This window comes from Cyprinus carpio, chromosome A2, assembly GCF_018340385.1.
Source record: "Cyprinus carpio isolate SPL01 chromosome A2, ASM1834038v1, whole genome shotgun sequence".
NCBI lineage: Eukaryota > Metazoa > Chordata > Actinopteri > Cypriniformes > Cyprinidae > Cyprinus > Cyprinus carpio.
The window spans coordinates 19,175,682-19,188,664 of NC_056573.1; the positions used below are offsets into that span (position 1 = coordinate 19,175,682).

General features: G+C 36.4%; 2 protein-coding genes across 2 annotated transcripts; both read right to left on the reverse strand.

Moving 5' to 3' along the window:
• Positions 1–609: 609 nt before the first annotated feature.
• Positions 610–3,784, reverse strand: LOC109059431 (cerebellin-1-like). Its single transcript, XM_019076630.2, has 4 exons — positions 3,632–3,784; positions 1,854–2,495; positions 1,663–1,782; positions 610–1,377 (listed from the first exon to the last, which is right to left on the reverse strand). The coding sequence occupies exons 2-4, from the start codon at positions 2,127–2,129 to the stop codon at positions 1,180–1,182; spliced, it is 594 nt and encodes a 197-aa protein (XP_018932175.1). The 5' UTR covers positions 2,130–2,495; positions 3,632–3,784; the 3' UTR covers positions 610–1,179.
• Positions 3,785–4,026: 242 nt separating this feature from the next.
• trim110 (tripartite motif containing 110) lies at positions 4,027–8,095 on the reverse strand. The gene is made up of 7 exons (XM_042777371.1): positions 7,484–8,095; positions 6,896–6,991; positions 6,493–6,729; positions 5,991–6,013; positions 5,716–5,861; positions 5,212–5,483; positions 4,027–4,715 (listed from the first exon to the last, which is right to left on the reverse strand). Exons 1-7 carry the CDS (start codon positions 8,039–8,041, stop codon positions 4,443–4,445), a joined length of 1,605 nt encoding a protein of 534 aa, XP_042633305.1. The 5' UTR covers positions 8,042–8,095; the 3' UTR covers positions 4,027–4,442.
• Between the last annotated feature and the right edge of the window lie 4,888 nt (positions 8,096–12,983).

Below are 12,983 nucleotides of genomic sequence, written 5' to 3' on the forward strand. Positions count from 1 at the left end.
TAGTAAGTCGCTTTGGATAAAAGCGTCTGCTAAATGACTATATATATATATATATATATATATATATATATATATATATATATATATATATAAATATACATATATATATATTCATTTTTTATTGTGCACTGGATACTGGATTACTGGATCCTGAAAAAATAAATGTTAACATCAGTAATTCTTTCTGTTCTTGCGGTTTCCTTTTCCTCTCTCTCTCCTTATCTGTTTCCTGCTCTCTCTTTTTTCCCCTTGTTCCTTATGTGTGAATAAGTGTGTCTTTATACCAATGAAGCGTAACTTATTGACTGTGACAGCCCACCCTGCATGGTCCATAGGAGTCCTGTGTACACTTACACGTCTGCCTGCCAAAAACTCCATCTGCCTTTGCTCGACCGGTGCCACTGTAGTTCATATCCGTTATCCATTATGCCTATGCTGCTATCTGTGATGATTCCTTGTCAACCTTGCCAGCTCTAATGCTGAGAGCTATATTTACAAACAGCTGTTGTTAGAGGTAAAACACCTCATTCAGAGAAGTAACACAGGTTGAGGACAAGTCGTATTTAATTTCACACAGAACAAGAAGGAATTTAGATTTTTGGTCAAGGGTTTCCATTTAATGAGATTTATTTTTACAAAGCTTTATAATATACACACACACAGCTCCATAAGCAGGCAAACATATGATAAACAGAAACCTCACATCAAATCGTTAAGCTATATTTTAATTAAAAGGGAATTTAGAAATGTAATTTTGTTTTTTTAAAAAAAGAGAAAACCCTGAAATACATCATTTCAAATATATTATTAGGAGAGTCTCATTTTATTTTCCCTAATGACATTTTTTTTTTTCAATTTAACCATACACATTACAAAAAAGAGCGACTTTTTAGTGATTTTCAAATCACATTTTTTTTTTCAAACCTGGTTCTCGATAATATTTAATTATAATACTTAATTGTATTTTTAAATAACAAAATATATATAATAATTAATTATAACATTTAACATCTAATTTTCTGCATTTTCTCTGCTCTTCTGTAAAAAAAAAAAAAAAAAAGAGAGTGTGAGCAAGAACATATATTTCGTTTTCTGTGGATTTCATTTTCGTAAAATAAACCCCCAGAGAGCATGTCACCCTCTCTCCTCCGCATCTCCCAGCTGTTCACATGGTCATCTTTATAAAGGGAAGACCAGGAAGCCTGAAAAAGTAGAGTACTTCCATCCTCCCATTAGATTGCCCTTTTCTAGCTTGAGATAAGCCTTGTCCCCTCTTTCCATGATCACAAGCCCAGCATTTGTGGCTGCTTCTCGTGTCACATCCTGGTCTCCAGCAAAGGCTGAGATCATCGGCCACCCATTCAACATCAAACTCACCTGTAAATAGGAAAATAAGTTTTCACAGCAATGCCATAGAAGAGTTATTTTTGGTTCCCCAAAGAACTTTAGTGAACAGTTCTTAAAATCAACAGTTCATAAAATCAACCGTTTTTTTTTTCAAAGTGTGAAGAACATTTTAAAACTCTAAATAACCCTTTTCCACTATACAGAACCTTTTGTGCAGTTGAAAGGTTCCATGGATGTTACAGTTCTTCATGGAAACATAGTTGCCAATAAAGAACCTTTATTTTTAAGAGCGCAAGAAAAATATGTAGTATGTACCTGTATGGTTTGCCTGTTGTATGCCTTTACCACATGGAAGTTGAAGCTGTAAACCCCTCGTCTCGGAGCAAGGAAGATACTGCTCTCTTGGTCAAAATGACCACCAACGTTCACCAAGATCTGACAAAAACTGACTGATTAAACAAAGCAAAACTACATGCAAGTACTTCATTTGTGGAAAGATTGCTTACCTGGTCAAAATAGATGATCATGGTGCGATTGCTCATGTCTGTGGGCTCATGGTTGGTTTGCCGTGTGGCGGAGAAGGCCACACGGCCGGTACCTGAACGCACGGACATCCCCAGCGCGTTACCTGCTGGTTCTGAAGAGGGTGTGGAGTCACAGACCACCAGGCATTTACCTTCCAGCACTATGGGCTCCGTGTCATTTTGCCCCATGACCACTAGAGGGCCAATTAGCAGAAGTGGCGCTAGTATCAGCATTGGCAACCCAGAGCTGGGCAGCATTGTCTTATTATTATAACTTATGATATCTCGGATGAAATTAGGTGCAAATGTTCCCTGCAATTTGATCAAGTAGGTCGTCTTCTGGAAACCAAGGAGAAATAGCCTAAGCGAAGGATCCACAATATCCGTGATGTTATGAGCTATTGTGAAAGTTCTAGATCTTTAAATCCTCGGCTCTGTCTTTCACCCTCACTTACTCTTTTACTCTCTCTTTCTCTCTAGCTATTTTGTCGTCACCCTCCTGTCTGTCACAGTTTCCTGAAGAAGATCTACTTCTGTGCTTGTTAAATTGCCTGTAGGGGACCAGAGACAAGGACACTTAGAGGTTTCTCATCATCCCGAAAAAAATCCATCATCATAGCCAACCTGTGAGAAGACAAAGAGAGAGGGAGAGGATAAAAGGAGCTCTGCAAGCCAACAGGTATGCGCTTGTGTGTGGGAGGAGGAAGAGGAGCAGTGAAGGATGAAGATCATGAGGTAACACTTTGGATCCCATTCAGCTGAGGGGAGCAGCTTCCAGGAAAGAGTGAGAACAAGAGAGAGAAAAAAGAACAACTCCACTGAGAGACCATCTGTCTTTAACACGCTCTCACTTCCCTCCTGACGTTCCACAACATGCAGGACCTCTCTCCCCTACGCAGATTCTCTATCCTCTCTCCTGTGCTTGTGCTCATTGGCTGAACCTCCTCTCTCTCCTCAGTGCATTGGCACACTAAAACGGCAACAATATGCAAAGTCCTGAAACCCAAGAATGTACATCTCGGAATTTGAACTAAAGGATGTCTATATTAGGTCCTAATTGGCACAGCTCACCACATTAATTTACTATTCAAGTCATGGTTATAGTCTTGAAAGCAATGAAGCAATGACATTTACAAAGGTCAACTTTCTTTGCAACTGGTCTTGAGTGAAACCTCAGTGTTTGTGCACTTTTAAATAAGAACTAATTCTGTCCTTGAATGCTATCCACTCCTTTCACAAACCAATATCTTTATTTTCTTCACAAAACTTCACTCATACAAAATTATGACACATTATTTATAATAACTTCAGGTTATTTAAAATCTTTTTATAGCACAAAAAATAAAAAATAAGAAAAATGTCTAATCAGCATGCATTTTGCCTTGTTCCCTTATAAAAATATCTAAATATCCTTTATTATTTCTTTACTTGAGAAGCAAAATTGTTTACAATAATAAGACTTTATTTTAAAATCATTTTTAAAAAATATCACAAATTTATTACATTTTCTTACCTTATTGGCAAATTGGTTATATTCATCAAAGCATAAATCTAATTTAAAACATAAAGTGAGGTTTTGGGTTTCAAGTATGTATTTCCAGGAAAACAAGATAAAAAAAATAAAAAATAAAAAAAACCTAATAAGATTTTTTTTTTTTGTGTACTAAACCATCTTTTAATAAATCTTCTTTCCTAGGGAGTACCTTTAAGATGAAATGAAGTTCACAAGCATTTGTAGTAAGAAAAAATAGCAAAAGTACCTGATTTAGTGGGCTGTCCCTTGGTTTCCCAGGTGTAATGATGCAAAGTGTTAAAGCTTCTGTAGAGAAAAACTGAATCTGACAGCTTACAGATCTTCCTACTCATCCTGTCTCTCAAGATCCTCCCCTTCTCACCCACTCCACCAGCTTCACCTCTCTCTCTCTCTCCCTCCATCACTTTCTCTAATAATCCATGTAATCTTTGATATAAACAGCATGGCCAAACTGGAATTTGTAGCTGTAAATGATAGCCAACAGTTAGCAGAAAGCATATAGAAGAAAACAGGAACAATAACATGCACCTGTTTCCCACAGAACATGACTGATCCAAATAGTACGCAAGCATCAAAGGGCACAAAGGATAATACAATAAAAGAAAATCTGGAAAAACAGAATATCTTTCAGATTTCACATTTAAAAAAAGTACTTCTTAGTTTTTGAACATCTCAACAAATGAAACCAATAAATAAAACAAGAATAAACTTTGCTTATATTTTGTCAAATTTCATTCATGCGTCCATTCTATAAACCGCTTATCAGTTCCCCTTACAATTACAGTGAAAACATTAAGATGAAAAACCTACTGATAAAGGTTTGACACCAATTATAAAAGAAAATGAAAAAATAAAATTATAAAGCTCAACAAATTTATAATAATAAAAAGTAAGAAAAAACATTGACCATAGACAGTTAATTGAAAAATAAATTCTACTTTTTCACCCAGAGCATTATAAATCCCTCAAGAAACATATAACTCTTTATGAAATAAAAGTTTCAACAGCAGTGTCGGTTCCTGTTTCTGTAAATGTAGTTATATTTTCTTGAGGATGGTGACCCTGCTGTTCAGCTCTGGTTTGTAGAGGCCAAAGCCTAGGCAGACGGGCTGGGTGAATCTGGTACTGAAATTGTGCAGAGGGAGCAGGGTGGATGACGATCCTACTTCAGAAAAGGTGATGGAGCCAGAGCTATAGTCCAGAGTGACTGCCAAATGGTTGCCAGACATTTTTGAGGAGAGGTGGGTTTTCTTTCGGTTATGCCAGGCAGCAAGTTTCCTGTCATGCTGCTGCGTCAGGCTCCAGGATATCTGAGTCAGATAACAGAAAATCATAACGCACAGGACATAATGAATTCAAATATAAAACAGGCTAGGCCTCTGACATGACTAGAATAATAAACAAATTCAGTTTTTAAATAATTTTATTTAAGATCAGATTTCTGAGAAAAGATCAGAGAAACATTGTGTAAAAAAAAAAAAAAAAAAAAAAAATGTTACTTTTGAATAATTAAATACTACTACTACTAGTACTACTACTAATATTCATTATTAAAATTGATTAAATTTGACTAAATACAAAAATCATTAGATTAATCACTTTTTTATTCTATTGACACAAACACACACAAACACATCAACTTAATAGAAATGAAAATTTTTCTGATTATATTTTACACATTTATATTCTGTTTTTGGGTCTTTATAAATGAAAATATATGGGTGCATTTATATTTTAAGAATTTGGTCGCAGAAGGGATCATCATATTTGGCATTAAAAAGTTTGTGCATTAGGTTAACAATGTACCTTGTTGCAGCCAAAGGCTGTGCCCTCTTTTGATTTTCTCCCAATGCTGTGGTAGGTCACTGCTATATCCCAGAAACCCTCCACCTCCAGCTCCCAGTAATGGGTTCCTGAAGAAAATATCTGACAGGAGACCACTTGAGACCAGTGGTCAAAGCGGTCAGGATGCTCAGGGACAGACAAGCGGGTTTTGACCCTCATCACTGTCCGCAGGTCTTCAGAAATATTTAAGAGAGGATGAGCTGAGTTTTTGTCCAAGGTTAACGGGCTGCTTACTAAATAACAAAGAGAAACAGCGATTGGCAATCTAGCCACTAGATGTCACTATTAAACAAGGCAAATGAACTAATACTGCTCAAAAACAGTATTCAGTAAAGTGTTACAAAATATTGATTAACATCACACTTAGGTTAGCTTAGAATCAATAGTAAGAATAATATCACTTAAAAAATCTAAATATTCCTAGGGTCAGTGCCCATTGTGTAATGTATGAATGATAATACATACAGAGATCTCTCTTGAGTTCAATTAGGCAGCGCAGGGTCTCAGCTATGAATTCTCTATATTTATTTTCCACATTCTCTAAGACACGTTTCTTATCCATGCTGGGCTGAGGTGGTGTGAACAGAGGTGAGTTCAGATCTGCCATCATCCTGCAAGGCAGAGCAACTAATACAGTAAAAATTACATTCTTGTTCATATGCAAACTAACATACAACTGCACTCACACAAATCACAAGATAACACTCACTAAAACAATCACGGTTTATCTAAAGACTTACTGCGAATCCTCTGTCTGGAATGCCTGTGAAATGTTATCAAGTTTAAGTCATTTTAATCTATTTTAAGCTAAGTGACTTCAGTAAAGATCCATGTTTTGTACAGTCTGAGAAATTATTCAATACCAAAACCTTGTGGATGCATTAAAAAAATGTAATAAGGCCATTAACTAATAACATATTCGTATATATTTAATCTTGGTCATAAACTGTCTCAAAAGCACTTTATAGCATATAATGTTCCAACAACTCTTTTATCAAATCAAATTTACACAAAACATGCTTTTACTGTATTACAGTAAACATTTTAAGACTTTAAAATGTCTACTTTCTTGCCTATTTTATTGTCTGTTTTAATAGAATGTATTTATAGAACACATGCATTCTTTAAATAGAACATAATAATAAACATAAAAAATACTAATAAAATATAAGTTTTGTTATCAGCATATGGTAAATGAGGCTTGAAATGCATTTAATCAGGAAAATATTAAAGTCCTCATACCCAGATTAGCAGGAAGGGATCGCTCTCGTCCAGCAGGGAGCCGAGGAAGCGGTGGATGCTCTCAGTTTGGTTCAGATCTTTTCTCACCCTGCTGCAGTCTTCCTGCACCCTCTCCATGGCCTGCTGTCTCTCCTGTTCCGTGATGTTTATCACGGCTGACACTAGTCGGCCCACCTGAGCCTGCAGGGCTGAGCCCATCTGTAAAACCTGCGAGACATCACTCACAGAGGAGTCCTCCTGAAATACACACACACACACACACACACACACACACACACACAGAATATGTAATGCATACATGTTGCGTTCAGTTATGAAAACCTGTAGTCCTTATATTTCAGGTTAGGAATATTTAGTTATATATAGAATATATATATGAAATCACAAAGAGGCTAAAACTTACTATTATGCTGTGACAAGCTTTCTGATGTTCTTGAAGAATCATTTCACCTTGTTTTACTTTCTCTTCTGCTTTCTCAAACAGACTCTGTAATTTGACCTATAACACATTACCGAAGAGCTTTTTAAATTTTTATGAGTTTTTATGACAGTATAAAGTGCATGAATATTTAATGAGGCAATAATATCTCAGTTTATGATTGGTTGCTTGGTGGTAAAGGACTGTTTCTTCTTAACACCATGAAAAGGAGCACCTTTTAACCCAGGGTTAGAAGTGGTGCCAGCTCCCTTTCAAAATTCAAAATGACATGAGTGAGGGGCCATTCAGACAGAAGTTTACACAGTTTTTGCATTCCACTGTGCAACTTTTCCATTAGTGTTCTAAACATGCACCCCATGGACGACATTGCATTTTTCAAAACATTCTGTGTGAATGGCCTCTGAAACATTGCTTTACTCTGGGTTAAAAAGCATGATTTTAAAAAAGACAGTAAATTTGTGTAAAGTTCAGTGTGAAGAGTCCTGGACCATATTTAATTTTCCACAACAGGACCATTTCTTAAACAGCTGTTTAATAGATCTAATGACTTACTTTGTATTCCTCCTCCACTTTTCTCACCCCTTTGACCTGGTGTTGAGCATGTCGCCCTTCCAAAATGCAGTCTGGGCAGACATACTCCCTATCATCCATGCAGTAATACCGGAATATCTCCCAATGGGCTGGGCACCTGCGGTGGGATACGTCCATCAATGGCTCCACCAACAGGTGAGTGCTATAAGCAGGACGCAGCAGATGTGGCTGCAGATGCTGCTCACACAGAGAGATCTCACATCGCAGGCAGGTCTTCACTGCAGCTTGGGCCTCATCACCCTTGTCTTCCGGACAGCAGTCACATACCACCACTCCCTGCTCCTCCAGGCACTGTGGGCATACAAATCTTCGCTTGCCACAGCTGGCACTCTGGCTCCAGGACTCTTGCGCACAGGCCAGGCAAAAGCTGTGGCCGCAGGGAAAGGGGTGAGCTTGACCAAACAGGTCACGACACATGGAGCATGTGTGCTCTTCTTCCATGGAGCCCATAGCAGCTGCAAATGCATGGAAACAATTCATTTTAGTGTGATATTTTAATATTTTGCAGTATTTTACCATCAACCAATAGCATAGGTTTGGGATGATACTACATATTTTTTTTAGATTTGATATGAAATCTTTTTGAATATTTTTATACAAGTTTGTTGATGTCTGCTCCAAAATAAATGTATAAAATTTAAAAGCATCCAAAAATAAAAAGAAAACATTTATTTGAGAGCTTCTAAATCATTTAGCCATTTACTACCAGTGCATAAAATATGCATGACACAAAATACAACAAAAAAGTGTGCACTTACTGAAGATAGTGATTGGTCACTCATAGGAAGTCAAATGCTGCACGGATTAATACAGACCTATTTGGCACAAACTAAGCCTTACTGTTTAGTTAATCTCTCTCCTAATCAACTATTTTTAGAAAGCTGTTCCATTTGACTACTGGATTAATGAGGTTATGTCCCATGAGTCTCTATTAAAGTCATTAAGTTATTATATAAAAGGTGAATAAAAGGTGTTTTTTGTTGTTGTTGTTTATTTTTAAGTTAATAATGTTTATAAATAAAGTTTATTTTTAAGTTAATATGCTGAGACAACTATACAGACTTTTGTAGGTTTCTTCCAAAAAGTGTAAACACTGGATCTGTGGCACTATTAGAAATAACATTTTTTTTAGAATATCACAACACCACAACACATACACATCAAAAAGATTTTGATAAAAAAAAACAGAAAACAGGAGCATCATTTAAAAAACTTTAAAAAATCCATCAATGTTTTTGCAGTTCTGTTTGGCAACACTGATCACACAGAAATGACACACTTTAACTTATGACAAATTTGTTATAACTGGCCCTAAAGTTTTCCCTGCAAACAATAACTGACCCAGGTAACTGTGGAATCAAGAGATCAACTCTTCTCAGTGGCTTCTTGATCTGCATGTCATTCAGTTATTACAGTTACATGGTTGGCATTATGATGCATAACCTTTATAAAACTACAAAGGCTTACCTTTTTTATCCTGCAGCCTTGAGTGAAAGATAGAGGAGGATGATTTTATACAGAAGCACAACCCAAATTTACGTGAGTGTGTGTGTGTGTGGCAGCTGGCTTATCCTGCAATGTCTTCTTAGACTGACTGACCTATCAACATTCTAAGCCATCACATGACCTGTTATTTACAGAAGCAATATGAGGTGAGTGAGAAAAAGAAATTAAAGCAAATAAATTTGATCTGGGATCTGTTTAAATAACACTGATTGCTATATAGAATAAATCAAGATATAAAAAGATGGCAGATGGGGTATGCTCTTCTGTATCAGCCGTGCCACAAGGATATGTTTTTTTAGGGGTAAGTGATTAATGAAAAAAAAAATCGTTTTGGGATGGAGTAACCCCTTAAAGCAAAAGGTGGTTCAGCAAACTACTGACCCAAGGGGCGATATTTATAACTCAGTGATTCCGTTTTTTGTTTTTTTGCTGATATGTGGTGTTATATCTTTCACTTGGATGTTATAAGTTGCACTGAATAAATACAACTGGATAAAACAACAACTGTGTCCGTCTTCATTTCAGACTGCAAATCAACAAAATGTGATTCTTTTAAATGGGGTGATAATTTTCTATACCCACGGTATATACAAAGTCACTATGTGTACATGAAGGATATTTGAAGGAAGGGAAAAAAGTAGAATCATCACTAGGATTGTGCATAGATTTATTACCAAGAAGTATAAATCAATAGAGTAATGCCAAAATTTTTAATTAATACAAATGCATTTGTTGAATATTACAAACAGCATGCATGAACCAAATGCAAAGTACATAATTTATACTTTTGCCTATACACTTAAAATATGATAATGTATTTGTTAAGGTTTGGTTACTACAATCGACAATTACAGATTCCTTAATTTTCTTTTGCAGATTGTCCAGATCTTCCAGAGGCCATTATAATTGGCAGTAATGGAGAGTAAAAACGCAGTGCAAATATAAAAATTTTTGGCCAGAATTTGGTCAGCACTGTAAAGTGGGTGAATAGATAATCAAGAGTGAGATTAAACTTTTTTCCTGGCAGAGAAAAGTTGTGATTTTAAAGAATTTAGGATTGTCTTGATAGGTGCCACAATAGTTGGGAAGACCTCAGTGGTGAACACCATCCTGAAAATCAAACAAGGCCAGCAAAACTAAAAAGTGTGTGTAGAGAGAGGGAGAGGCTGACAAGAGAAAAGTCATTTTAATTGACACACCTGGATGGTGCATGGCCAGAAGTATCTTTGTTTATTGTTCCCCTCTAAGAGAACTTTATTTGTCAGGATGTATTCATTGTTTATAAATTAAATGTAACTGAAATTTTAATACAAGCTCACTAGAGACAACAGCTAAAGAGATTATTATTTTGTGTGCGTGTTTTAATTACTTCTAATGTTATTTATTTTTCAGTTAAAAAAATTTAATGTCATGTATACTGTAGCAACATTTAAAAAAGGTATGGCAAGTTTGTAACTCCATTCTTTGTCTCAACTATTTCTGTAATGATGGGGTGGAGTTTGCACTTTTTTTTTATGAGTTCAAAAAACAGAACATCAAGTAAACCAGTCCAGAGAATAATGGGATCCCATAAGAACTTGCATTTGAAATTTGAACAGAGAATATATTTGAAATCATTATCTAAATGTACACCACAGCACGAGATCAGGGCTAAGATAGAAAAAAATGGGAGGAAAAAAAAGGCAAAGGGAAGAAAAACACTGAAAAGAAGGATGCTAAAGAGATCATTTTGAACATTCAAACTGACAGTTTGCAGTTTTATCATGGAGATAGAAAGGAGGTCTGATTGTAAACACAGTGAGTATCTTTTCTTAAATGTTAAACATTTCATGGACATAACGGCTGGAAAGTGGGCAAAGAGATAGTCAAGAGTGAGGTGAAACAGGGGGAGGTTCAGAACAGGACAGTTACATTGGTAATGACACCAGGATGGTGGAAAAGCTCCACACTGGCAGAGAGAACAAAGTATATAAAGATGGAGATTGTGCACAGTTTAAAACTGTGTCCTGCTCCACATGCCTTTTTTCTAGTGATCAGTCTACACAAACCATTCACAGACATGCACCTAAATAATGTGCTGGAACATATGGAGATTCTTGGTTAGCAGATCTGGAACCACACCATCATTCTGCACATGTATCACAGCAAAACACAGAGACATGCAAATAGCAAGCAGCTAACTGAGAGAGCAGGGACAGAGATTAACACAGTAACATAGAAGTGTGGGAACAGAGTTCATGTCTTCAGTTACACTGACAGTAAAGAGATAAATGTGGAAAGCATGAGCTGAGCATGCTTTAAAATTGACAGTGTTGGAAGATATGGAGGAAAAGAGAAAGACTGGAGAAACCAGCAGAAGAGAGAGTGATCCAAGTCAAAACAAAGATGCAAGACTTAACAGGTAAAGTGTATTTTTCGTACAAAAACAATTAATAGATGAGATGGAATTATGTATTCAATATAATCCAAATTGAAAGCTAAGCATTGTTTATGAACTCTCTCATTCTTTTGGACAGAAAAAAAGTTGTAATTTTCCAGAGTTAAGAATTGTCTTGATGGGTAGCAATACTATTGGGAAGACCTCAGTGATGAACACCATCCACACCATGGAAATGACTCAAGGACAAAAGAGTGTGTAATGAGTGAGAGAGTGCTTGACAAGAAAAAAAGTCATTTTAATTGACACACCTGGATGGTGGCCATACGCGTCTGTACAGGAAACGCCAGAGTCAGTCAAGCAGGAGATCATGTCAAGCATAACTATGTGTCCACAGGACCTCATGCAGCTTTGCTGGTTCTGCAGTCTGGTGTCACCTTCACTGAAGCACAAAGAAGGTCTGTCAAGGAGCACATGGACCTCCTGGGTCGAAATGTCTGGAAATACTGTATAGTGGTGTTCAGCAGGGGTGACTGGATGGGGACCCCCACTATTGAAGAGCACACTGAGAATTAAGGGGAAGCTCTGCAGTGGCTGATCAATAAAAGTGGAAACAGATATCATATTCTTAACAACGTGCAGAAGGATGATGGGAAACACTTCAGAGAGTTGATGGAGAAGGTGGAGATGATGGCCAGATTAAACACAGTCCTCCCAGTAGCTGTGGGTGAAGCTCTGGAGGAGATGGATGACAAGAATGAGGAGGGAGCAAATATAAGGGTGAAAGAACAAGCTGAGTGTAGATGCTTCTTGGAGGATCGTCCTTACTGTAAGTATAACATGCTCTCTGCAGACTCCATTTTTTAACCATCTTATCCCTGATTTGACCATTGCATGTTGTAATATTGTACATTTCTTAAATAATTAGCAAAATATCCCAGCTGAAAAAATATTTTTTTATGGCACTAGATATTTTTTTTTTTAAAATAACATTTAAGAAATAACATATTTCTTTAAAACGTCATAAGCTAACTGTATCAATTGTCTTTATAGTGGATGAAGCCTACATTGACAAGTGGATGAGTGATTTTGATCATATATCAGACTATGGGACCATGACAGAGTTGTCAGAGATCGAGCAAATTGGAGTGGAACAAAGGCAAGAGTCAAAGACACTAATGGCCAGCACATGGAAAAACAAAGGGAACATTAACAGTGCAGTACATTAACCCAAAAGAGTTAAAGTAGCTGACATTTTCCATTCAGTACCATTACCATGCATGGACATTGGACTTGGATGTGTGTTATTTCCACCCCGTTATCTATAGGCTTTGACAGAGAAAAGTGGTATTTTTTTAAGCATTGCAATATAATATATAGTTTTGTTAGTTACAAACATTTTCCATACATGCATAGGCCATAGCCTAAACTATGAAATTAAAGCAGAATGGTGAATTGTGTATTTGGATTTAAATTGAATTAAATTTAAAATAAATTTACTGAATGTTTATACCACCAGTCCAATTGCACAACAAATATACCTATACTATTTTTAATGAAAATATAATACATTGTATT

Excerpts from the sequence above, each read along its gene's own strand:
- LOC109059431 (XM_019076630.2), bottom strand. The coding sequence starts at position 2,129 with ATGCTGCCCAGCTCTGGGTTGCCAATGCTGATACTAGCGCCACTTCTG. Across the intron at positions 1,783-1,853 it reads TGATCATCTATTTTGACCAG|ATCTTGGTGAACGTTGGTGG; the intron begins GTAAGCAATCTT and ends AGTTTTTGTCAG. Across the intron at positions 1,378-1,662 it reads ACAACAGGCAAACCATACAG|GTGAGTTTGATGTTGAATGG; the intron begins GTACATACTACA and ends TCCTATTTACAG.
- trim110 (XM_042777371.1), bottom strand. The coding sequence starts at position 8,041 with ATGGTAAAATACTGCAAAATATTAAAATATCACACTAAAATGAATTGT. Across the intron at positions 6,992-7,483 it reads AAGTGGAGGAGGAATACAAA|GTCAAATTACAGAGTCTGTT; the intron begins GTAAGTCATTAG and ends AATGTGTTATAG. Across the intron at positions 4,716-5,211 it reads CAGCCTTTGGCTGCAACAAG|ATATCCTGGAGCCTGACGCA; the intron begins GTACATTGTTAA and ends TATCTGACTCAG.